This window comes from Anabrus simplex, chromosome 2, assembly GCF_040414725.1.
Source record: "Anabrus simplex isolate iqAnaSimp1 chromosome 2, ASM4041472v1, whole genome shotgun sequence".
In the NCBI taxonomy this organism is placed as follows: Eukaryota; Metazoa; Arthropoda; class Insecta; order Orthoptera; family Tettigoniidae; genus Anabrus; species Anabrus simplex.
The window spans coordinates 728677184-728701271 of record NC_090266.1 but is presented as its reverse complement, the minus strand read 5'-3'; the positions used below and the strand labels follow the sequence as shown (position 1 = coordinate 728701271).

Genomic DNA, 24088 nt, shown 5'->3' with positions numbered 1-24088 from the left:
ATTGATTTTACTGTTCTTAATGTACTTATAAGTATCCTCCGTTGCTCAGGCGGCAGCGCGCGGGCCCCTCTCACAGCTGGGTTCCGTGGTTCAAATCCCGGTCACTCCATGTGACATTCGTGCTGGAGAAAACGGAGGCGGGACAGGTTTTTCTCTGGATACTCCGGTTTTCCCTGTCATCAGCCTTTCCAGCAACACATAATAGTAATAATAATAATAATAATAATAATAATAATAATGTTCCGGACCGTCGTCAAATGTGCGGATCGCGCTGGAAACGGCTCCTGAACGGGTAATGACTAAGAATGCAGTCCGGCCGCGGGTTCAGTGCCGCCAAAGCACCCAATATGACACCACGCCGGATCTCCTGAAGGATTTTATACATATTAAAATGATTATAGGAAAAGATGGCAAAGATTTACGGACCCAACTGACCGGGAGGAATACCTGAGCCTAGCCCGGGAAGTACGAAATCGATTGCTGGAAAGGATGATTAAAAAATGGGAGAAAACGTGCCATAATCTAATAGAAAACGAGTCAGATCGGGAATTTTGGTGGATTCTCGCAGAAAACGAGTCAGATCGCTAATTTCGGCGGATTATATATCTAAAACAATAAGCATTCTATTATAAATTTCAGTACAATACCGTAGCGAAGCACGGGTATCTTGCTAGTTATGAAATAAAGAAAGAAAGAGAGAGAGAGAGAGAGGGGGGGAGGGGGGTTGAGAATGAATATACGCACTCCTAAATAAATTTCATGGAATGAGGAGGTGATTAATATGGTGAAGTTTTATGTGTAGATGAATTTGAGCTCAATATCGTTACATACCAGCTGAAGTACATAAACTTGGCTGCATCAACATCTCTCTTCTGAATCAAGGAAAAGTACCTTTTTATTCCATATTTTATTCTGTGCTTATTTTATTTCTCCCTTGATTCAGGTATGCCACATACTGTACCATTTGACTTTACTCTCTCTCTCTCTCTCTCTCTCTCTCTCTCTTAAGCAGGCTGTATGTGACAATACTTAAAAGAAACAAGTACATGACTTTTGACCAGTTTGAAAAATGAAAAATCAGGTACATAATTTTTAAAAAATTTGAAAAATGTACATTTTTTGCAGCAGTAAACTGCAACAGTAACTTACAATATTTATCCCATAAAAATTTGTAAACAAGTTTTTCAATTGTACCAGCATTACTAACCAGGTGCTGACAATGGAGAATGAGGTGAAGGGTGTAGTATCCCAAGAGAAAGACTGCCCTGAGAATGTTGCAGAGGTTGCTGCTGTTGTGATGGTGGAGGTGCCTGCTGCTGTGGTTGCTGCTGCTGCTGTTGTTGTTGTTGTTGTTGCTGCTGCTGCTGTTGCTGCTGCTGCTGCATGCTTGCTGCAGCTTGTGCATGTGCTCTGTACGGGGAAGGAAAAAATGTTTTAAAATGTGTAAGGGTTAAAACAACTGTCAGAAAACCTAGATTAAAGGAATGATACCTTAATGACACCTCTCCATCTACAGTCAGACGGCATGGTAGAGCAATTTGTGTGGAGACCGTCGAGGAACATCTTAGAAAGGTAGTGTCTGCACACCAGAGGAAGAGGAATGAGATGATGACATCCTTCCTGATGGCCCAATGCGCATCCAATCATGAGACACAAGTCCCGACACTCATGAAAATGATCTTCAGGATAGAACTACATCTGCCACGTGATATAACACATTGAAGCCAAAGGCCATACGGGTTGTGTCGCTTACAGTGGAGAACGAAGCCTGCACAGAGTACTTTGTCTGGTTTTCATCATTGTTACTATGAAACAAACGTACTATGTGCGTTGATTGCAACTCCAGGATAGCATTTGCTTCACATAATTCCCCCACAAAAAATATAGATGGCAGGAAACTGCAGCTGTGCACATCATATTCTGTTTTTCAAATCGTGTTAAGAGCTGAGTCAACTCAACAGCAATGTGCAAGTAATGGCAGCCATGCTTGGCCATAGACTGAACAACAGTGATTTATACTAACTGAACAGACCTAACAGATCACATAATATTTATGTACTAATTATTACACAGATTTTTCTCTTGTACAAACAAGTTTGAATGGCCTAAAAACCAAACAAACTCAATATCAGCCATATTTTATTAGTTAAGATTATATGCCGAACTTAAAAAAGCAATAATGAAAAACCTACTCAATTCAATCCACTATTTCCATGATAAGGGATCTATAAATTGTATTACAGGTTTTACAGATATGAAGTAGAAAGTATGAACTCAAATATAGTGAAATTAAAAAGGTTCAAAACTAGCATTTAATTTTAAAATGAGGAATGAGTGAAAAATGGCCAGTCCAGGGGATTAAAATGTATGAAAGTGAGCCAGACCTCAATGTATTAATGCTCAGGATGGCCTTGGAGCAATAACAAGTGTTGACAGACTATGCACAGAAGCTAGCGGAGCAGATCAATGACATCCACAATAAGGCCTGACGAGAGCCAGTGACCTGTTTCATATCAGACAAATGCAGGGGTTGTACCTTATTTAAGGCCATGGTCAATTCTGTCCCACTCCTAGTACTTTCTTATCCCATCATCACCATAAGACCTGTGTCGGTGTGACGTAAAAGAAAGAAAGAAAAAAAACCTGTAGGCTAACCCTGCGCAATTACAAGGTGACAGAGTAGCTAAACCAACCCATACATACAAAGGGGAAGTCACCGAAGCTTCAGTTGCTATGGAAAGGTACCTACACCATAAAAACCAAGATTAACAATGTAGTCTACAGGATTCAATAGTGTCCCCAAGGGAAAATGATGGTGGACCATCTAGACCAGTTTGCACCTTATAGTGGAGCCACTCAGGATGAGCACTTATGGAGGGAACAGTGCGGCAATGATGACCGAGAGCAGGGTGGCCAGCAATTACGAGATATAATAATTGCGGTGTTCGGCCGATAACGTGGACAGGGCCAGCAGTGAGCAAAGCAATAGTACTGGTGAAATGTTGAGGCTCACAGTAAAGAATTTCCTAGAAAGTGCCCAGAATGATCTGGAAATGGAAACTACTCAAATCTTCTCTTTATATAGGCAAAGACCTCAAATGGCACAAGCAAGTCAGTCTTTGGGTGCATCAACTGTGAGTGAAAGGAAGCAGTACAAAAAAGTCACGAGTCCACGATGTGCATTAGTCAGTATTGAGGCAGTCAGACAGCTATGCAGAATTCAATGAGACACAATGGTGAACTGTACTGGAATGACACAGTGCTGTAAAAAGCCGTGCTGAAAAGCCAAGAGAGTCCCGGAATGATTTCCATGCCGATCGCTCTGCTGCGCACATAAATGTCTTCAAACTTAGCATAAGAAAGAAGGTATCTGATATCTGGACCTGATTTTGACATTACTGATGCCTGGGAATTGATGACACAGGTACTGAAAGCATTCACCTTTTTTGTTTACAGCCGTAAAAATTGCTTTGCAAGCCCTGTTTTGATACGAAGCAGAGGTAACAGTATGTTAGACTTGTCAGCAAAACTTTACTGTTTTATATTTTTCAGGGCTACAGTCCAATGTCTACATAGCCATTCCTTTTGGATCCAGTGATGTGACCTTGCTTTACTGTCCAAATCGCAAAGAATGTGGGTGGGTGCTTTGTTTTAACCTGCTTGTAGACCTAACAGAATACGTATCACTTTAAAGTCACTATACACTTGCCACTTTATTTTACGCAACATCACCTCAAGATTTCCATTTGTTTCTTGCATAATAACTGAACGTGCAGCGGGAACTGATGCCAGTTCGTTTTTGCTGTAAAGAAGGACACACTTCAAAATATACTCGGAGGCATCAATAAAAAGTCTCCAGTGGATAGGGCCATACTGAGGTACGCCTAATTTCATCTTAACCTCCGGAGTGCTGCTGCAGTAAACCGAAGATTCCTCTTCCGAAAAGAAGGGTGCAAATTCAACTTTGCAATATCTGTACCAATAATACATCGTCCCTGGTGCCAACATGTTCCTTTCATCGAGTACAGACTCAAGTATGTCAGCAGAGTCCTTTGTAAGACAAACATCTCGAACAAAGTCATTTAACAGAATTTGCTCGAAAAGTTGTGTTGATTTTCAACACCTTCTGGTGAGAAATGACAGTCATAAGTAGCACCGGCTATTTCCGAATCACATTCGGAAGATAAACAATCATGTAGGTGTTACAGATTCTGTAGTACTGGTACATCAGGGCCATGCGGAACAAGTAAAATTGTGTATGAAATATTGATTGAATACACAATCTTATTTTCCATAGGATATAAACTTCATGGTTTTGATCTGTATTGAATTGTGATCACAATAATAATTATTAAATAAATGTTGTATGGTCCACCTTTTTCAACAGTACATAATAATAATTTCGTGTGGCTATTTCTAGCCGAGTGCAGCCCTTGTAAGGCAGACCCTCCATTGAGGGTGGGCGGCATCTTCCATATGTAGGTAACTGCGTGTTATTGTGATGGAGGATAGTGTTGTGTGTGGTGTGTGAGTTGCAGGGATGTTGGGGACAGCACAAACACCCAGCCCCGGGCCACTGGAATTAACCAATGAAGGTTAAAATCCCCGACCCGGCCGGGAATCGAACCCGGGACCCTCTGAACCGAAGGCCAGTACGCTGACCATTCAGCCAACAAGTCGGACTCGATAGTATATGATGCAATGTTATTGAATTACGTTACTAAACTAGGGACAAGTTTTGGCCTTGACTGGCCATCGTCAGCCTTAGTGTAATACATCTAATAACTAAACAAATGTAAAAACACACTATTGACATGAAAACTAATGTACCAACACAAAATTAACATTAAAATCTGGGATGAACCAAGTGTAAAAATCTGAAAAATAAATTAAATTTACTAAATTAATTATTAATTATTAATTTCATCTAATTTTATCCATCATTTATTCAGTTTAACTTCATGGACACAAAGAATTGTGAATTTATACCATCCACAAATTAAGAATGTGTCAATTTTAACCATATATGCATGTGCCGTCCTGACAATGTCCAACAGTATTTCAGCATGATCTTAACAAGCACTACGGGAACATTTCATTTTATTTATGCTGGTCGATATGGAAACACCATCTAGCAGTTCTGCGTCAGCTGGTGGTTATTTACAGTGGCATCCAGTGGCTTGCATACTGCCAACACCACTCAAGCAGATTTGGTGACTGATGATCTGACTACAGAATCAACATTTACCAGTTCCCGTTTTGCAATTGAAATTGTAATGATTAGCAGTGATAGAAATAACAATTCTATGAATATCAATACAAGAAAGAGTCCAGATGATGAACATACTCAAGATGCTAAGAATTTAGAGCCTAATTTATTTTTCAGATTTTACACTTAGTTCATTCCAGATTTTAATGTTAATTGTGTGTTTGTACATTAGTTTTCATGTCAAGTGTGTGTTTTACATTTGTTTAGTTAGATGTATTACATTAAGGCTGAAGATGGCAAGCCAAGGCCGAAACTAGTCCCCAGTTTAGTAATGTAATTCAATAATATTGCATAATATAGTATTGAAAAAGGTAGACCATACAACATTAATTTAATAATTATTATTGCATTCTTATTTTCGTCTGACTCATTGGCTGAATGGTCAGCATTGAGGCCTTCGGTTCAGAGTGTCCCTGGTTCGATTCCTGGCCGGGTTGAGGATTTTAAGTGCTTCTGGCCTGGAGACTGGGTGTTTGTGTTTGTCCCAACACTTTCCTCTTCATATTCCAATAACACACTACACTACCAACCACTTGAGAGACATGCAACAGTTATTACATCCCTCCATATAGGGTTGGCATTAGGAAGGGCATCCAGCAGTAAAAGATGGCCAAATCCACATGTGCGACACAATTCGCACCTGAAACCCCACAGATGTGGAAAAAGTGGAGGAGGAATAATAAGAAGAAGAAGACAATATCTTATTTGTGTTTCTGCTGCAAAATCCCTCAAATTCACTGAACAAAAGCAGCAGTGTGTACTGCTGTACGTTATCGCAAATTCCAAATGGTAAAGCTGTTTAATTACCGTTCATCTATGACACAACTGCTCTATATAGGTACTGCTACAAGCCTAATGTGGTGACCACCACAGCTTGTATTGATCACAGAGTTTGATGCCGAAGTATGCACAATAGACCTTCCTCACTAACTGTGTTACTCCAACACCACCTAGATATAAGGCCTGTGCATGGTGTCGAGATTAAAAGGAAAATGGCGGACTGTTGAGGCAATGCCTTGTGAAAGTGATCCTTAATTTTGTCATACAAAATACAATAAAATACAATAATGGTCTACAAATGTTGTGTGCCTAATTGTAGGGGAAACTACAGTGCTAATAGCAAAGTAGAGATTTTTAGATTTCCGAAAGACGAAGATCTAAAAAAAGAAATGGATATATGCAATAAAGCGCGAGAATTTCGTTCCAACGAAGTATTCAGTGGTAAGCAACTAGATACTAGGTTATGCATTTTTTATTCGCAAGTGTTTTTATTTCATATTATGTTCATATATTCATATAATCAAGGCATGGTAGTATAAGATATCTGAAAAGATGGCTATTAGATTAGACGGGATCTAACCTCTAACATGCCTGGTGAAATTCGTTCAGGTTATGTTAACTGATTGTCTGTAATTGCAGGTTTGCGAATTACATTTTAATCCCTCCGAAATAAGGAAACATACAGAGTTTCACTGTGAGGATGGACAGCTTATAACCCTACCACTGAAGGTTCCACGACTTATCCTTAGTGCTGTTCCTTCACTTTTACCAAATTGCCCAGCGTATTTGAATAGTTCAAAAACGTATCGAGAAGGTCCTGAAGAGAAGAGAAGAGAAGAGAAGAAGGAGAAGAAGAAGAAGAACAAGAAGAGAAAATGAAAATATCCAGGCAGTAATCAAGAAGAGTGAAGTAGAATATAATATACACAAGAACAGAATAATATTTTCTAATTTCACTGACCTGAAAGACAAGTTAAATAATCTGAATGTAGGTGAATCATGGGACATACTTCACCAAGGTGTAAATATAGTAATAGTTAAAATTATGTTGAACCCTGAACCTGAAATAATTAGTTCTATAGTTATCAATGAAACTTTGGAGTTAAGTGTATACTATAAGAACATCTAATTAGACAGTATTGGTAACTTTCATTTCCCACAGTCTGTAAAGGACCTGAATTTGAATTCAAGATTGAACAGACTGCACTTTGGTCACACGAGAGGAAGAGTTATAGTCCTTCCTTTCTGATTTTATCCTCAATATTGCAGTCCATTTCACCCCATTGCTATGCATACCTCAGACATCTCAATTTATTGTATCGGCCTCATCCATGTAGGGTACTATCAGGAGGCTTTCTTCTTCTTTAAAAGTAGATCCTAGGATAGAACAGCATGCTAACAATTTCCTGAAGTATATAAGGGACAAATTTTATGGCAATGATAGTGATAAGTTCATTGTGCTTATGATAGATGAAATTCATGTTAAACCATTAATGGATTATAAATGTGGTAATGTTGTTGGCAAAGCATTCAATGATGAGCAGTTAGCAACAGGTGCTTATTGTTTTATGGTTTCAAGTTGTTATCTGATTTTAAGGAATTAGCTCACATATGACCTGTAAAATAAATTACTGGAGAATTTATGCATGGTGTACGAAGAAAAGTTATAGTAGGATGAGAGGAAGCGGGGTTTATTGTGTTGTTAGTGATAATAGTTCTGTAAAAAGAAAATGCCTGCAATTATTTTCACCTGAAAATGAATTGAAATGTGTTTTTCCGCATCCTGCTGATGAGAGCAGACCACTTTTCTTTGTGTTTGATAGTGTTCACTTGCTGAAATTTATTTACAATAACAGGTTAAATCGAAAGGATGAGAATATGTGCATGAACTTCCCTTATTTTGAAGATTACAGTGCAGTGCAGTGTGCTTCTTTTCTTACAATTAAGAAATTATATGATCTTGAGCATGAAAAGTTCATAAAATATGATTATGGTCTGTCTCTCAAAGCATTAAGTCCTTCATCATTTGAAAGGCAGAATGTAAAATTAGCTCTACAAGTTTTCAGTGACAATGTTACAGAAGGGCTGAAAGTGTTAGGTGAAAAGTATAAGCTACCATATTATAAACAAACAGCCTCATATATCAAAATAATAATAATAGATTGGTGGGCTGTTGTCAATGTCAAAACACCAAGTAAAGGGGGTAAGGCTCAACAACAGCTTAATGTGTCCAGTCTCTTCAAATTCAGGGGAAGTTCTTCAATATTTGAAGAAATTCCTACAATGGCTAGTGAAGTGGAGAGATCTAGGTGGAAAGGGTTTGTTATCATCTGAAACAATGGCTGATTTGATATTGACAACTGAAGGATTGTTGATTTTGATAGAATATTGTTTATCAAAACTTAATATTGCATATGTCCTATTAGGAAAATTTCAAACAGACATGTAGAGGACAGATTTGGGAAATACAGGCAGCTTGCAGGAGGGCAGTACAATAATTCTAGGAGGCAGTTGTTTGAAGTTGAAAAGAAGTTAAGGTTACTGTCATCACTGACTCTTAAAGATAAGATCAAATGCATTTGGGGAGATTGAAATAGATGAGTTCTCTGACCTGCCTCCTGAATCTTCTGCCCTTTTGGATTTTGATAATTCATTGTGTAAGAGCATAGATGTATATGTAAGTTTACAGGATATTGAAAACTGTAACAATGACATGCCAATTTTAGTCTATTTAACAGGATATTGTTGCTATAGTGTCTCAAAATATTTGAAATGTGAACACTATAAAGGAATTCTTGTTACTGAGGACTTCATTGATGCTGATGTTGAGGCATATAATCTAATTAGAAATAAGAGTAGGGGTAGGCTTTTGTTCATTGAAATGTTTGTTATCAATGTAATAATACATAATTGTCTGGTAGGAACAAAATTATGTACAGATTTTGAAACAGAGTTTCTTTTAGTAAATGATCATAGGGAGGTTGCATGTGAGAGTACAATAAAAGTTATTCATGATAAAGAAATTTTGTGGGAGCCAGATATGTGTAATAAGACATACATCAGAATGTGTTTGTAGAAAACTGGTACGGACTTCAACAAACATTCTTTCGAATAATTATTGTAAGAAAAAGAGCTCCATGTCAAAGAATGTATTGACGAGGATGAAACGTGTTATTTGTCAACAGAACTGAATTTCATGCAAATCTGCATTTACGTAAATAAGTGTGTTGTTGCTTTCAATTCTTTTTTTTTTTTTTCGTTGTGGATGGGGGACAAAATAAAACATTTATTATGAATTTCGGTACTCTGCCATTCCCTTAATTCTTGAACCTAACTTGAGTTTCGGCATTATTTAGAAACCTTGTGTACCAACTATCCCAGATTTTTTCAGAAATAGTTTTTTGAAAGTGTAAGTGAGTTTTATATGAAAGAATGAGGTTTTGGGGGCAATTATTTTGAGATGTAAGTAGCCAGTTCAATTAAAACATATGGTAAGATGCCATAGTGACATTATGGTGATTGCCTCTATTGTCAGCCATCTTGGTTTTGTGCTCATGCCTTATATCTAGGTGGTGTTGGTTACTCTGTGCTGCTGTTTTATCGGCATGAAACTTCCACACAATATATATGAACTGCTGATGTAAGTTTAATAAAAAGATTAACGCAGAATGTTTCTCATGTATAGGACACTTACAAAGACAAAATTATCTTTTCACTAGCTAACAAAGTACGACTCAGACTACAGTGCTTAAAGCACTGTAACAGAATGGAGCCATTGTTGAGGCTTGAGCATGATTATTTATAGATATCAGATGGCTGCAGGAGACTGCATTAAAAATTGAATCTGGAAATATTATTTAAAGATACACTTCTACTAACAACATAACGAGTGCATGTGCATAAAAAAACATAATATCAGATTTTAAAGAAATGAGATGTGATGTGAGGAAAATTAATGTCGGATCCTGATTCAGGATGCAAAGGTCGTTCTAGAAAACAATACAAGATGGCGGCAATGAAACTATCGCAGGTCAGTGTAATCTTTGAGCATTACTTGCCCAGCCCTGAGAATATACATGGTCTGGCTCTAACAACTGAGCCTTTGTATACTGCTCCTGGTGAGGTGTTCGAGCAGGTGATCAATGTACGAGGGACATTCCATATATAATGCAACATTTTAGTTCTCTGCCAATTTCAGTTTTTAAAAATTTGAATTTTTTTGGGACATCTTTGAATGTTCCCGCTTCGCCTCGTAGGGTTTCATTAATTTCCGATAAGTGGCAGCGCCATAACTAGTCTTCAAAATGGCATCTGTAACAGAGGTGCGTACCACACAGAAAGCAGTTATCAAGTTTCTTTTAGAAAAAAAAAACAGGGTATCAAAGAGATTTGTACGTGCTTGCAGAATGTCTACGGAGACCTGGCAGTGGACAAAAGCATGGTGAGCATTCTCCATGACAACACAAGAACTTACACAAGTCTGTGCACCCGACAGGAGCTCACAAAACTTCAGTGGACTGTTCTTCCTCATCCACCCTACAGCCTGGATCATACGCCTTCCAACTTCCATCTGCTTGGCCCAATGAAGGATGCACTACATGGATCATGGGGAAGTTATCGATGCAGCATGACGATGGTTCCGACATCGACCAGCCGAGTGGTACCAGGCAGGCATACACGCCCTTACATTACGGTGGCATAAGGCCGTAGCATGGAACGAAGATTATGTTGAAAAATATGGTATTGTAGCAGAAGGATTTGGGAATAACATGGTGTATTTGAATCCTCAATTAAACCAACCTGATTTTAGAACATAAAAGTGTTGCATTATACACTGATCTCCCTTCGTATGAATAGGATGTCTAACATGCCTGCTCACTGCCGGTATGTAAACGGAAACAGTTTCCAGCTCTTCCCTACCTCTCTCTCCTCCTATCCTACCGGTACTGCCTAGCTTTTATACGACAACACGGAGGGGCAGGCCATGTGACAGTAGAGTTACATTTCTGTAGTTGGTAAATTTCTTCCTGTCACCATTTTTGAACAATGGTATGATGAATCCCTGCTTCCAGTCACTGGGTATTACATTCTCTTTCCAAATTTTGTTCGGTATGCTGTATATCCATTGTTGTCCAACCTCTTCAAGAGCCTTGATCATCTCAACCCTAAATTCTAAATTCATCTGATCCAGTTGACTTCTTGCTTTTCAGTTTGGATACTGATCTCTCCACTTTCAACCATGTCCAACTATTAGTATTTTTACTGCCAAAATCATTTAAGGGAGTGACATTTCCATCACAGTTCAGTAAAGTTTCAAAGTGCCTTTGGAACTACTGTAATATTTTGGTCTTATCTCTAGTCACCTCACCATAAGAAAGTTCTGCAGACTGGATAGATTCAGTTCCAATTCGTCTACGATTCTGTGTAACAATTTCTTATTCCCATCCTGTGTTCTTCTGGTAGCCAGGTCTTCCTTGCATTTCCACTTTTCAGCTACAACTAACTGTTTGATATGTAATTTTTTTCTTTCTGTAAACTGACAGCTTCTCCTCTATTACATGATAATCTCCCTGTATTCTTGCTTGATACAGTGTTCTTCTTGCACAGTTTCTGTCATTGACTGCCTTTTAAATATAATTTGACCAGACAGTTTCTTTATGTTTTCGTATTTGGCTCTGTCGTCCACATAATTTTTCTGCTGTACCTACCACAATCTTCTTTAGAGTGTCCCATTCCTCACCTACCAATTTCAGTTCTTCTCTTGGCAACAATTTGCAGACACCTCCTGTGAATTCTTCCTTTATACTTGGCTCGGTAAGTTGCCAGGTTTTTATTTTTGGGACTCTTCTGTTACAGACTCTGGGGAGCCTTTTTTCTGCAATAACTGCAACCAGCATTCTATGGTCTCCACCAAGATCTTCACTTCGAATGACCTTGACATCATTCACATTCTTCCATACATTTTGATCTATCAGAATATAATCTATTACTGTATACTTACATACATCAAACTACACTAAATTTGGAGAATATCAATACTGAGCTTATGAAGTTGAAGAGAAGTGTTAGGTGCTAAATGACTTTGATGATCTCCATCCTTTAAAAAAAAAAATTATTGCTTGTCTAATTCCTGTGTGGTAGAGATGGCAGGTAGAGCTATTTCTTCAACGTACGATATCTGCTACAGCACTGTGAATTTCTTCTTTGTATAGAGTATTGGTAGGATGTATTCGAAGTATTTCTGCTGTTTTGGATCAGAATGCTACCTAAAAGTTGGTTTATGATCAGTCCCAGTGTAATATTACCATCTTTCTCATACATATTTGAAATACTTGATAGGGAGTAATCAAACAATTCTCTGTCACATATTCAGTTATGCAGTTTGGAACCTGGCAGCTTGGTGAAGGAAAACCTTAGCAGCTCTTTGATACGAAAGGGGTTCATTATACAATGAACATTTTTTTTTTAAAGTGGGTTGGTTTTATTGAGGATTCAAATACACCCTGTCATTCCCAAATCCGTCTGCCACAGTACCATATTTTTCAACATAATCTCCATTTTACAAATCTATCCTTGAGAGCAGGATTAGAAAATATGTTGAACCCACACTTGAGGAGGAACAACATGGATTTAGACCTCATAGATGAAATGTAGACCTCATTTTTGCCACCAGAATGCTCTATGAAAGGTATTGGGAGAAAGGTAAATACTTATAACCATTTTTCTGGACATCAAGAAAGCGTATGACCCTGTACCACACAGGCATATAAGGGAATGTTTGGGACATAAGAAAATGCTCGATAACATCATAACACGAGTACAATTATATGATGAAACCAAGAGTTGTGTCCAGGTCCAGGATGGAAGGTCAGGTTGGTTTGAAACGAATCCAGCAAGGAAGTGGTCATTCACGATTCCTCTTCATAATCATAATGGATGAAGTTTTAAAAGCAATTTAAAGAAAGAATCCAACAACTAATGCCTTATTTTTTGGTGATGATGAAATGGTATAGGGTGAGACAGAAGCGGAAGTACAAGCTAGACTAGATTTTTGGCATGAAGCTTTTACAAACTTAGGTCTTAAAATCAGCAAAACCAAGAGAGTTGGCTTGGTGATGAGTAGAAACTCTCCAACTGTTCATCTAAGAATTGGAGATGAGATGGATATTGTAGACAACTTCCAGTACTTAGATAGTGTTCTGTCCTTGAACAATACCATACATCAAGAGATTAGCAACAGAATACAGAAAGCTTCCACATTCTATCATGTTGTATGTCAAATACTTTGGAATGAAATATTTCCATTAATTTCCATGATCAGCTTGCACAAAATATATCTGATACCTATACTGACATCTGGTCTGGAAGCAGCAACACTTACCGGATCAACAAACAGTCATCTTCAGCCAAAAGAAATGAACTTCCTCCATTCTTGTCTACAAAAAACAAAAATGGATAAAATCGGGAATGTGGATATCCAACAACAGCTTGGATTGGAAAGAAGCTTACTGGAGAGCCTCGAAGTGAAGAGCCTACAATGGTATGGTCACATGAAACGAATGGATCCGCATGGGACTCCTCGAGCATACTTTGACCGCACTGTTCCTAGATAGAGACTAAAGCCCCATTCACAATGCAAACGTAACGTAACGTAAACTTAAAATTAACGTTAAAACAGAAGTTTCCGGTCATGTTATCTGATGGAACCATTCACAATCCGCCAACGTAAACTTAACTGCGAGTCTGTAAAATTAAGGGATTTCAAACTCCAAGCTCTTGCAGTTAATTTTACGTTAGGTTTAAGAACCAGCCAATCAGAGCAGACATAAACATCGTATTTTGCGTGCTACATAATGACTTCTTTCAACGAAAGACTTGCAATTCTCCTTCAAAATAATCTTTGTGTGTATGAATGATAAAAGGAAAAAGTATTAGAAAGACGCTGTGCCCAAAGAGAATATATGGAAATAAATATGCTGTAGCAATGAAATTTGACGGTAAATGGCTGGAGGCAAGCTAGCAGCGCTGGCGACCAGGCAAGATAAAACAGTGTCCCTATATATTTCTTAACATTATGACAGACTACTAGTGTGCGAAAATGATATCATCCAAACATCTCATCGGAGTGTGATAGCTAGGAGCATAGATGTTGGTAAAGGAGACCTTACACTTATTTTTATTAGGAAAGGGGAATCAAATCGTGAGATAGCGTTAAACAGTTCAGGTTTCATCCACATGTACAAAACGAACGGATGAGGGACATTTCTTACAGTAGATTACCGAAATCGCCCTGAGATGACCTTCTTTGATTCAAGTGATGAACCCATTTTCCGCACCGTTGCTTAGCTCGCCTTTTCATGTACACAGCTCCCAGGAGCAAAGCAAGAGATGTTTGAAGTAATATGAATTCCATTACCATGTTGCTCGATTCCATCGAGGTATTAAAATATAAAACTGAGAGGTAGCCTAAAACTCGACTTCCGTGCTAAATAACATGGCAGTGTTTTGATTGGCTGCTGTGTACTCCTTACGTTCATGCATTGTGAATACCACAAATTTTACATTAATTTTATGGTTATGTTATGTCGTTAAGTTTACGGTTACGTTTGCATTGTGAATGGGGCCTAAGAGGAAGACCTTGTGATGTTTGGGAGAAGCAGATTTTAAAGGACCTTGAAATGAGAGATGTAAATTGGCATTCCATATACGAACAACAGCTGTGGATGGGCAGGACAAACTGGAGGAGGCTCGTACACAACCGCTCCCGGCTTGCTGGAGTGAAGAAATGATGATGTGATGCATTTACAAGCTCAGCTCATCCGTGCACACTAAAGTATGCCAGACATTATATTATTTAAAAACAAAAAACAAAACACCACCAACAAATGTGCAACAAGTTGTTCTATCCACAAGAAATACATTTGATATAAGAAGAGGGATATCCTGCAGTGGTCTAAAGCATGTCTTGCCAAACAAGTTAGTAATATAAACTGGCATGTAAGAAATAAGGACATTCTTATCTGAATTTCAGAACGGTATTTTCAACAAATGTACCTGTATCTGCTCAGGCTGTTACCTCCATCAATACAATGTTCAAAGATCACATATAGGTTTTCCCGATGAACAGAAGTTATCACACTCGAAAATGTATGGTAGTTTCTGCTCCGAACAAGTACAGTGTCCAGAGTTATTTATGGTACTACATTTGCACGCCCGGGGAATATGTTTTTGGAAACATTGCTGCTGCTGCTGCTGCTGCTGCTGCTGCTGCTGCTGCTGCTACTTCACAGAAGTATCATAGAAAAATTAGAGAAGCATATGCAAAAGCTGAGACTTACTCCAACCAAACATTAAAACAAAGTGCTTTTATCTATAACGACCTTTAACAATTTTTTTTTTAATAGGTGGCAGGAAAGGAGTTGAAAATAATAGTAACCCTTTAGAACTCCTCTTTATGGGACTATACATGATCACTGGTTGCAACAATGGAATGACAAAGTGTCTAATGAAAGTTTGAAACCAGTATGCACTTTGAATTATGAACAGTTCTCTTCATACGATTCTGGTAGAATGCTCAGACATCCACTGTGTACATATTCTGGTCCTAGCAGAATAAAGAGATCTGACCAAATATGTATAATGGGAATGGGGCGTAGTATGGAGGTCATCGATTCATTTGTAACTTTTCTTCACTCTTTGTACGTACAGTGAAATCTCTCCTTACAGACACTCCCAAGACATGGACAGACATTTTTGTCCCAACTGGAATAATATATAAATTATAAAATCAACTCTCGTTTACTGACACATTCAGATAAAGACATGGCCACTTCTCCTAATCTTGCTCTATCTCCTGACTATGGACAGAAATGAGATTTCAAGTTCTAATGTTGTGTGTATTGCAAAAGTGGAGAAATTAGTTTTACAGATATGTACTCTGCTGACAAGAAGACAGTAAGTGTTCCATAGTAGTACTACTGTACTTGCTAGCGCAGCCGCCTGCCCCTCCAGTACCATTAGCTGGAGGCAGATAAATTAATCAAGTCATAAAATGTTGCCCGACTTATGGTCCCAAGTCCAGTTACTGCAATCAATTCAACACATACTGTCACTTTTTCTCTTCACTCACTAGTCAGTTTTTGTCCCGAACGTCATAGCATCCAAACGTAAAGATTTAACAATCTGCGACAAAGTTGAAATCACTAAAAATATATTTTTTTTAAAATTTACAACCACCTATTCAATACATTACAATATACTCATTGGATTATAGTATAATCGTGAAGTATCTTAAATAATGGGACATGTTTCGTTCGGCATAGCAAACATCATCAGCCATTAATGCAGCACAAAGACTACGTCAGGGCTCTGAGTTTAGAAATGATCAAAATAGTATCCTCATATCCAAAATAACCGTGTTGTGATAAAAGAGTGATCATCAACGATCAACACAATATAAACAATAGAGATTGTAACAAAATATGTGCATCTGACCTTTCCAAGGCATCGGCCGCCCCCCACCTTCACAAGACTCACTCGCCGCCTCTACGTATACATACGTACAATACTAGAAGCAGTAACAAGGCCACACACCAGTTTGCTTCACGCAGCCAACGCTAGCGGACACCTCATACCAGCTCCAGGGGTAAGCTTCCTTTTCAATTTCAGTTTTTCCTTTCCATCTTCTGTTATCAACTCAACTTTCATTCCTCTTTTTTTTTCAGATTCCAAACTTCAATATGCCCCATAATCTGCTCTCTTTCACCTAAGGATTGCTAGAACTCCCCATATGTTCAAGCTTGCCGTTAACTTATAAGGAGTCCACTATTTGGTGTTCCACGTCACATACAGTTTCCTAGTCTTATTGCTAGCACGTGCATATTGACTCGCTCAACTTGAACTCTTATGGTATCAAGATTGTGTCTCTACTATGGAATTCACAAACATTGGTGTCCACGTCATATGTAAACATTAGTCTGTATTACAGTTATGCGCCTCTTGACTGGTTCAACTTGGACACGCTATGATTCAACAAACCTTATTTTAACTTTTGTTTTTAATCAATTTGAAGGAATTCCAACCTCACTATTTTTCATTTAATCCACGCTTCACGCATTGATGTACCTTTTTGAATTCCACAACGCCTATTGTCATACTTTAACAACCCCATGATTGTTTTTAATTTACAGATTGTTTACTGTTAATGCATTTCACGATAAATACTTGTTTTTATTTTGCACATATTTTGTTACAATCTCAAGTCTATTGTTCATATTGTGTTGATCGTTGATGATCACTCATTTATCATGACACGGTTACTCTTTTGATATGAGGATACTATTTTGAATATTTCTAAACTCAGGGCCCTGACCTAGTCTTTCTGCATTAATGGCTGATGATGTTCACTATGCCGAACGAAACATGTCCCATTATTTAAAATACTTCATGATTATACTATAATCCAATGAGTATATTGTACTAGGTGAGTTAGTCGCACGGTTAGAGGTGCGCGGCTGTGAGCTTGCATCCAGGAGATAGTGGGTTCGAATCCTACTGTCGGCAGCCGTGAAGATGGTTTTCCGTGGTTTCCCCATTTTCACACCAAGCAAATGCTGGGGCTGTACCTTAATTAAGGCCACGGCCACTTCCTTCCAACTCCTAGGCCTTTCCTATCCCATCGTCGCCATAAGACCTATCTGTGTCTGTGAGACGTAAAACCACTAGCAAAAAAAAAGTATATTGTAATGCATTGAATAGGTGGTTGTAAATAAAATTTTATAATTTTAATATATCAACTTCAATACGGTTCCATTATGATATTAATTACATGTAAAGGTGAAATCGAGAGAGTGGAAGGAAACTTAATGCAGTATTCATGCGCCTGCACAAAAATTCTGTGTAGAAAAAAACAAAAGAAATAAGTACAATTTTGCAGCAGAAAGACTGCATATTAAGGCACTGGCATGAAAACAATGCCAAGAGGAAAGATAAGTTTCCAAAAATATAAGGTAATTTAAGTAATCCACTTCATTTAAACAGTGAAAGTACAAGAAATGAATTTCATTATAAATCTGCATTGTGAACCTTGAACAAGTGTTAAGGATTTTAAGAAGAGTGAATGTAGAGCAGGCCTATATATAATGCGTATTATAAATTTTCAGTTAGAGAGGACAACCTCCATCCCAACAAAGGACACCTCCTAGGTAAAGACAAATTGTTAGGTCCCTTTGCTATCTGTAAATGAGATATTTCACTGTAATTTTATTCTCTCACTTTTATTGAAATCAAGTCAGTTTATTCCCATTTTACATCTCTACACCCACAACCTGTGTCCCTGTTAACAAAACTGAGAACCAACTGAGAACACACTCTTTATAAAACACATACAGTATCTGATCATACATTATGAAAATAACATACCTTAGAGCTTCAAGTGATGATCCAGGCACACTGGCAGGAGGGAGCCCTAGCCCAATAGGATGATGACTCACTGATGATGGCTGGACTAACAGCCCAGGATGACCAGGATGCTTGGAGTGATGTGAATGGTTCTGATGGTGCTGATGACCTGATGAGCTCCCATGGTGATTTCTCGAGGCCGCGGCACTGCTTTGTCCAACAGGAAGAGGAACATTCAAGCCTGGTGGCACTAGCAGAGAATTTGCAGGCGATAACCGCTCTCCCGTGGCTGATTGATGGTGATGTTGGTGGTGGTGCTGATGAGAATGATGATGTGTGTGGTGGTGTCCTCCATGGTTGGATGAAGGTAACGAGATTGATGTCGATGATGATGTAGTAGCTGATAGTGTGGCAGAAACATGACACGATGGACTGGAGACACGGGTTGAACTCTGCTTCGTATTTATTTTGTGTTGCACAGATGAAGTGGTGGAATGAGAGATCGTCATAGAGTGATTTACTGGCTGCTGAGAAGAATGCCCTGGCTGCTTCTCTGAAGTCATTTGATGATGAACTGAAGAGTGATGTGATGAAAGGTGATGGTGTGTTGTCGTAAGTTCTTGTGTATGATGACGCTCACCTCCAGGTACAGCAGCTGGATTTACAACGATTTCTTCTGAAGATGCTGCAGAAATTTCTCTCCTTGTGGTCACAGAAGATGAATGTGATGAATGATGAGATGTATGCATAGATGTAGTAGTGCTCTCAACTGCAGCCGATGCCCTTGTCTCGGATTTGGATGGCTCGTGTGATGAACGATGAGAATGGGCTGAGGCAGAGGACGACACTGAAGCAGGGAGCGAGGGTGCTGGAGGAGTTGAATGATGAGGAGGAGGAACAGGATGAGGTTGAGGTAATGGAGGCCCATATGGATAAGGAAAGGGATAACCATATGCAGCGTAAGGATGTGGAGCGTGGTATGGATTGTGGTGATGAACAGCAGCAGCCTGAGCAGCTGCAGCTGCAAAGAGGGAATGGTGGATCAGCGAGTGGTGAGGATGATGATGGTGCAGAGCTGGATGACTGCCGGGTGGGCCAATGAAGGGTGATGCATGAGGATGCGGTGTAGGATGAGGATGAGGTGTGGGATGTGGGTGACCAGGAGAACTACGACTAATAGGAGATACTTGCTGGGAAGGATGCATTACAGGTTGTGGGATAGCTGTTGGGCCACCAGGTAACGAATTAGGTGTAAGACGTGATGAGACCATGTTGGTAGTGCTGTGAGAGACAGGTACTTGGGATGTTGGAGGAGGAACAGGTGGTGTGATAGATGATACCATAGGTAAGGGTGGAGTGCAGGAAACTACACCAATACTAGTGGAAGAACTACCATTACTTTCAACACCACCCGCCTGAATTGTTCCTATTGGGACCAATTTTGCTGGTGGAGGAGTTTTAGGAACAGAACCTTGTAATGCATTTGGAGTTCCAAGTCCTGAATTTGAGCTTCCAGTACTGGGATAATTATCTGGCTCCTTCTTAATATTTTCCAGAGCAGGTCCTAGAAATGATGGAATTGATCCACTATCAGAAGGAGGCCTCTGCATCTCAGGCCCACTGTTTGGTGTACCACCCACACTATTTCCAGGTAATGGTTGAGATATTGATGAACTGGAACTAGAAAATCCAGGTATTTTTACTTCCTTTAAAGACTGGAGAGGATCAGATTGTATTCCTTGATCAGATGGAGTAATTACTTCCTGTTTAATCTTCAGGTTCTGTGGTTCATTTTGATGACTAGTATTGCTATTTCCAACAGATGGGCCCGTAGATATGTTGGGAATAGAATTTATATGAATTAAAGCACCACCTTTATCTGCAGAAGGATTAAGAGTTCTCTGATGATGGTGATAAGGTGAACTAGGAATAAAACTGTACGACTGATGAGAAGGCTGCTGCAACAGTAACTGCTGAGAGCTAGGCACTGAACTTGACACTTGTAACTGAGGTTTGGAATCTCGAAGTTCATCATTATAACTGCCAACTATTTGTGAAGAATTCTTTTCAATACCCATGCCACTACTGGTCATCTGTGGGACATCACTTGCCTGACGAATCACGGCTGAGGCACTATTAGCAGACTGTAGGTGAGAATGATGGGCTGGCAGCTGCATCATGGGAGGTGAAGATCTGTGGTGTGAAAGGTTCATTGTTGAAAGTCCAGAGCTACCACCTGACAATGGAGAAGTTACCTGAAGCATGGAAGATGATATCTGCATAGGAGTCATATTTGACTGGTCAACATTCCCAGGCAAATCCATTGATAATGGTTGCTGTTCATCTCTGATTAGGCCTGGTTCTAATTTGATAGAAGCACTTGTATTTAAATGTGTTTGTGCATGAATACCACTGTTGCCCATCATTCCACCAACAGAACTGCCAAGACCAACTCCGATTACATTTGCATTAGAAGTTATCTGATGCATATTTTGAGATGGTGAGATTCCCATTTCCTCTTTCATCATTAAATTCATGTTTGGTAATGACATTTGTACATTCATTAGTCCATCATTGCTTGTTTCTATCTCCTCTTTGATAACAACTTTCATCATGGTAGCAATTCCTGTCACATCTTCAGAGTTCTTATTTGAACAAGTCTGAGAAGTATCCTTATCCCTCATTTCTGAAATATCTGGAGGGACATCTCGTCCATCCCTCTTCATTGCTCGTAGTGGTTCATCATGAAGTTTCATAAATTTAGTTTCTATTTTTGCTTTCTCTCCTTTGGTATGCTCTTCAGTATGCAGCACCATTTGTTGAGGAGCAAACATGGGTTGATTTGTTAACTTAGCTTCTCTGTCAGTATCCCCTTTATGTTCAATAGAAACACCTAAAATATCTTCTGAAATTTTCTTGTTATTTATACCATCATCCAAACTTGGAATGTTAGGAACAGGCACTTTTATTCCAACCACAGTCACAGGGCCAGCAACACAAGGAACTGGATTCAGACCAACACCAAAATTCTGCACACATACAGGACTTGCACCTTCTTCATTCAAAGATTTGGCACTAACTATCACTACACCGCTAGACTGTATTGATTGGACAACCGAGCCAGTAACATCATTTTTGTCAGTAGCCACTGGACTGACTTCTGCACCAACCAGGTCTTGGGATTCAGTGTTGGCAGGGATCACACTTGTTTCTGAGGTATCGTTCTCTTGTTCATTGTTCTCCCCATCATCAACAATGGAACCACTATCAGTAGTCAAACTTTCGGCAGGACTCTGAGGAAGACAAGAAAGAAACAGCTAACCAGCAAATTTACATTCAGGGAAATAAATACTCTCACCACCAGGGAGCTAAGTATACATTTTAAGTTATAGTGCACAAGCATTAACCACAATTTCAAACTTATTTAATGGCACAATTATCCTTACATCTGCTCTATCATTCCGTTTCCTCTTAAATAATGAGATTTCCTTCTCCTCCTCGGTTTCCGCATCTGCAGGTGGGCGCTTCCTTCCCTTGCCGGCAACATCTGGCTTTGACTAGAAAAGAAGAAGAAAGTTTTGTTCATCATCTTCTCTTCATAAGGAATGGTTCTGGAAGACAGTGACACAAAATGACCAACTTTACAGTACTATAATACATGCACATTACAAATAGCTGCAACAGTTAAGAAATAATATATCCTACTCTCTACATGACTTTAATACCAATAAAAAGGAATGAAGAAAGCATACTTTCGTCCAATGAGAAATTATCAACATGGAATCACAACTAAAAGGCTTGATCCTAGAAAGGGTTGTAAAAAATCTGCCATCCACACCAAATCTACAAACTGCTAATATTACACTTTATGGGACTTGGAAATAAAAGTTAACACGTATAAAAAGAATATAAAAGAAGAAACCGCTTACGAACGAGACTCATTACATCAGATTCTCACAGGAGACATCGCAAAGCCTATTCCTTTCAAATCACCACCTTTAAAAAAAAAATCTCATCTATACAACATACACTAATTATATACTCCCATTTAAAAACATCCAATTCACATGCACAGTCTTAAAAATTCTGACTAGGCATCCACTATATTATAGCTTGATTCTCTCTCTTTGACTTAACCAATTTTCCTTCTACACAGTCTCTGAACCACTTTTTGCTATAGGGATACAATTGAAGATCAATTTCTGAATCCAAACCACAATTATGCCTTATTGCAGAATGTTATTTGAATTATTAATTAAGTAGCTACAGAGGAACATGAGTATTACTCGCACTTTCTTCCAGATGCAGTTGATAACAGAATAATATGTTTCATGATAAGCTACATAATCATTCTGCAAGTTGTTATTCATTACATGGTTCTTTATGTTTCCCACTGTTTATTCCAGCAATTGCAGAGTTGATGAGTGTTAGCTTTTCCCTCAAAAAGTAATTCAATAATTTTCACAAGCAACTTCTTAATATGTTTGGTTCAAGTGAATTTTATAGAACATCTTTTAACATTTTAAGATAAATTTTGGTACACCACACAAGACCCACTTGCCAAAACTAAATCCATACACTGAATACAATCTGCACTGAATGTACAACTTGAACACTATATTTCAAGTGTGTTTTACAGCAATAACACAGTAATCTCATGTAATACGATATGATCAACAGATTGCACTTCATGTAATTCCAGCCACAAAGACGCATAGTTTTTAATAAATGCAATGCCACACATCACACTAAACTAGCAAAAATATCGTCACATGCAAGCAACAGCAACACAGGCAAGGTAGAAAATGTTTAGCCTAAAATGATTCTTCAAATAAATGGTAACTTGTAGTATCCTTTGAATCAAAGCTCTAACCAAATTCACTGATAACCAAATTGTACTTTATAAATAATAGGTTATCATGCTGGAGTGGCAAGTCTCTTTCTCATTCTTTTGTTTTAATTCCCAGACAAGAGGAATGCAAAAGAACCACCTCGAAGGGGGATCAGCAGTTGCGGTGAAACAGAACACAAAACACAGCAACACTTTACCTTCTTCTTGCTCTTGTCACTAGGAGAGGGCGCATTACTAGCGGGGGACTTGCACGACTTTTTGTCCATCTCACTTTCAGGAGTGTCGGTACCACTGCCATGCTTCGGGCGGTTCCGGGCATTCTGTAGAGCAAACAACTGTACAGCTAGCACCAACACTGGCAACCAAGCCCTCTACATTTTGCAGAGTTGACACAACACACTCAAACTACTCACATCTGTGCAACAGAAAACAAATAATTGCCTAGCAAACCAGAAAATAAAAAATACAAGGCATATTTGCTTTACAGTTGCACCTATGTCTGTAATTTCAGTGACACTGATTGCCCTGTCAGTAATGACAGCTGATTTGCTGATATCAATTCTGAAATTCTATGGCAGAAAGACTAAGTTAAAACTACAGTCTGAAGAATGCAGCCACTACCATGTCTGTTGAAGAACTGGCTTTCTCTTATATATAATTCGTCTTAACACTGAAGGAATGTAGACTGCAAATATCGTAATTTTCAATTACCACTATTTACTTCCCCAAATTAATAAGATGCTTCATAATAACAAGGAAGCAGAGATTACACGACCTATTAGCCTCAA

General features: G+C 38.8%; 1 protein-coding gene across 8 annotated transcripts in view; it reads right to left on the bottom strand.

Moving 5' to 3' along the window:
• LOC136864408 (atrophin-1) overlaps positions 1–24088 on the bottom strand; it is a 755035-nt gene that overhangs the window by 340690 nt on the left and 390257 nt on the right. For 7 of the 8 annotated variants that reach the window (XM_068226264.1, XM_068226266.1, XM_068226270.1 and 4 more), the window contains 4 exons: positions 23498–23620; positions 21895–22005; positions 18470–21741; positions 1208–1410 (listed from right to left, as the gene is read on the bottom strand). In XM_068226264.1, the coding sequence (XP_068082365.1) occupies positions 1208–1410; positions 18470–21741; positions 21895–22005; positions 23498–23620 (3709 nt within the window). The remainder of the gene's footprint in view (positions 1–1207; positions 1411–18469; positions 21742–21894; positions 22006–23497; positions 23621–24088) is intronic. The other variant, XM_068226267.1, reaches the window with a different exon arrangement.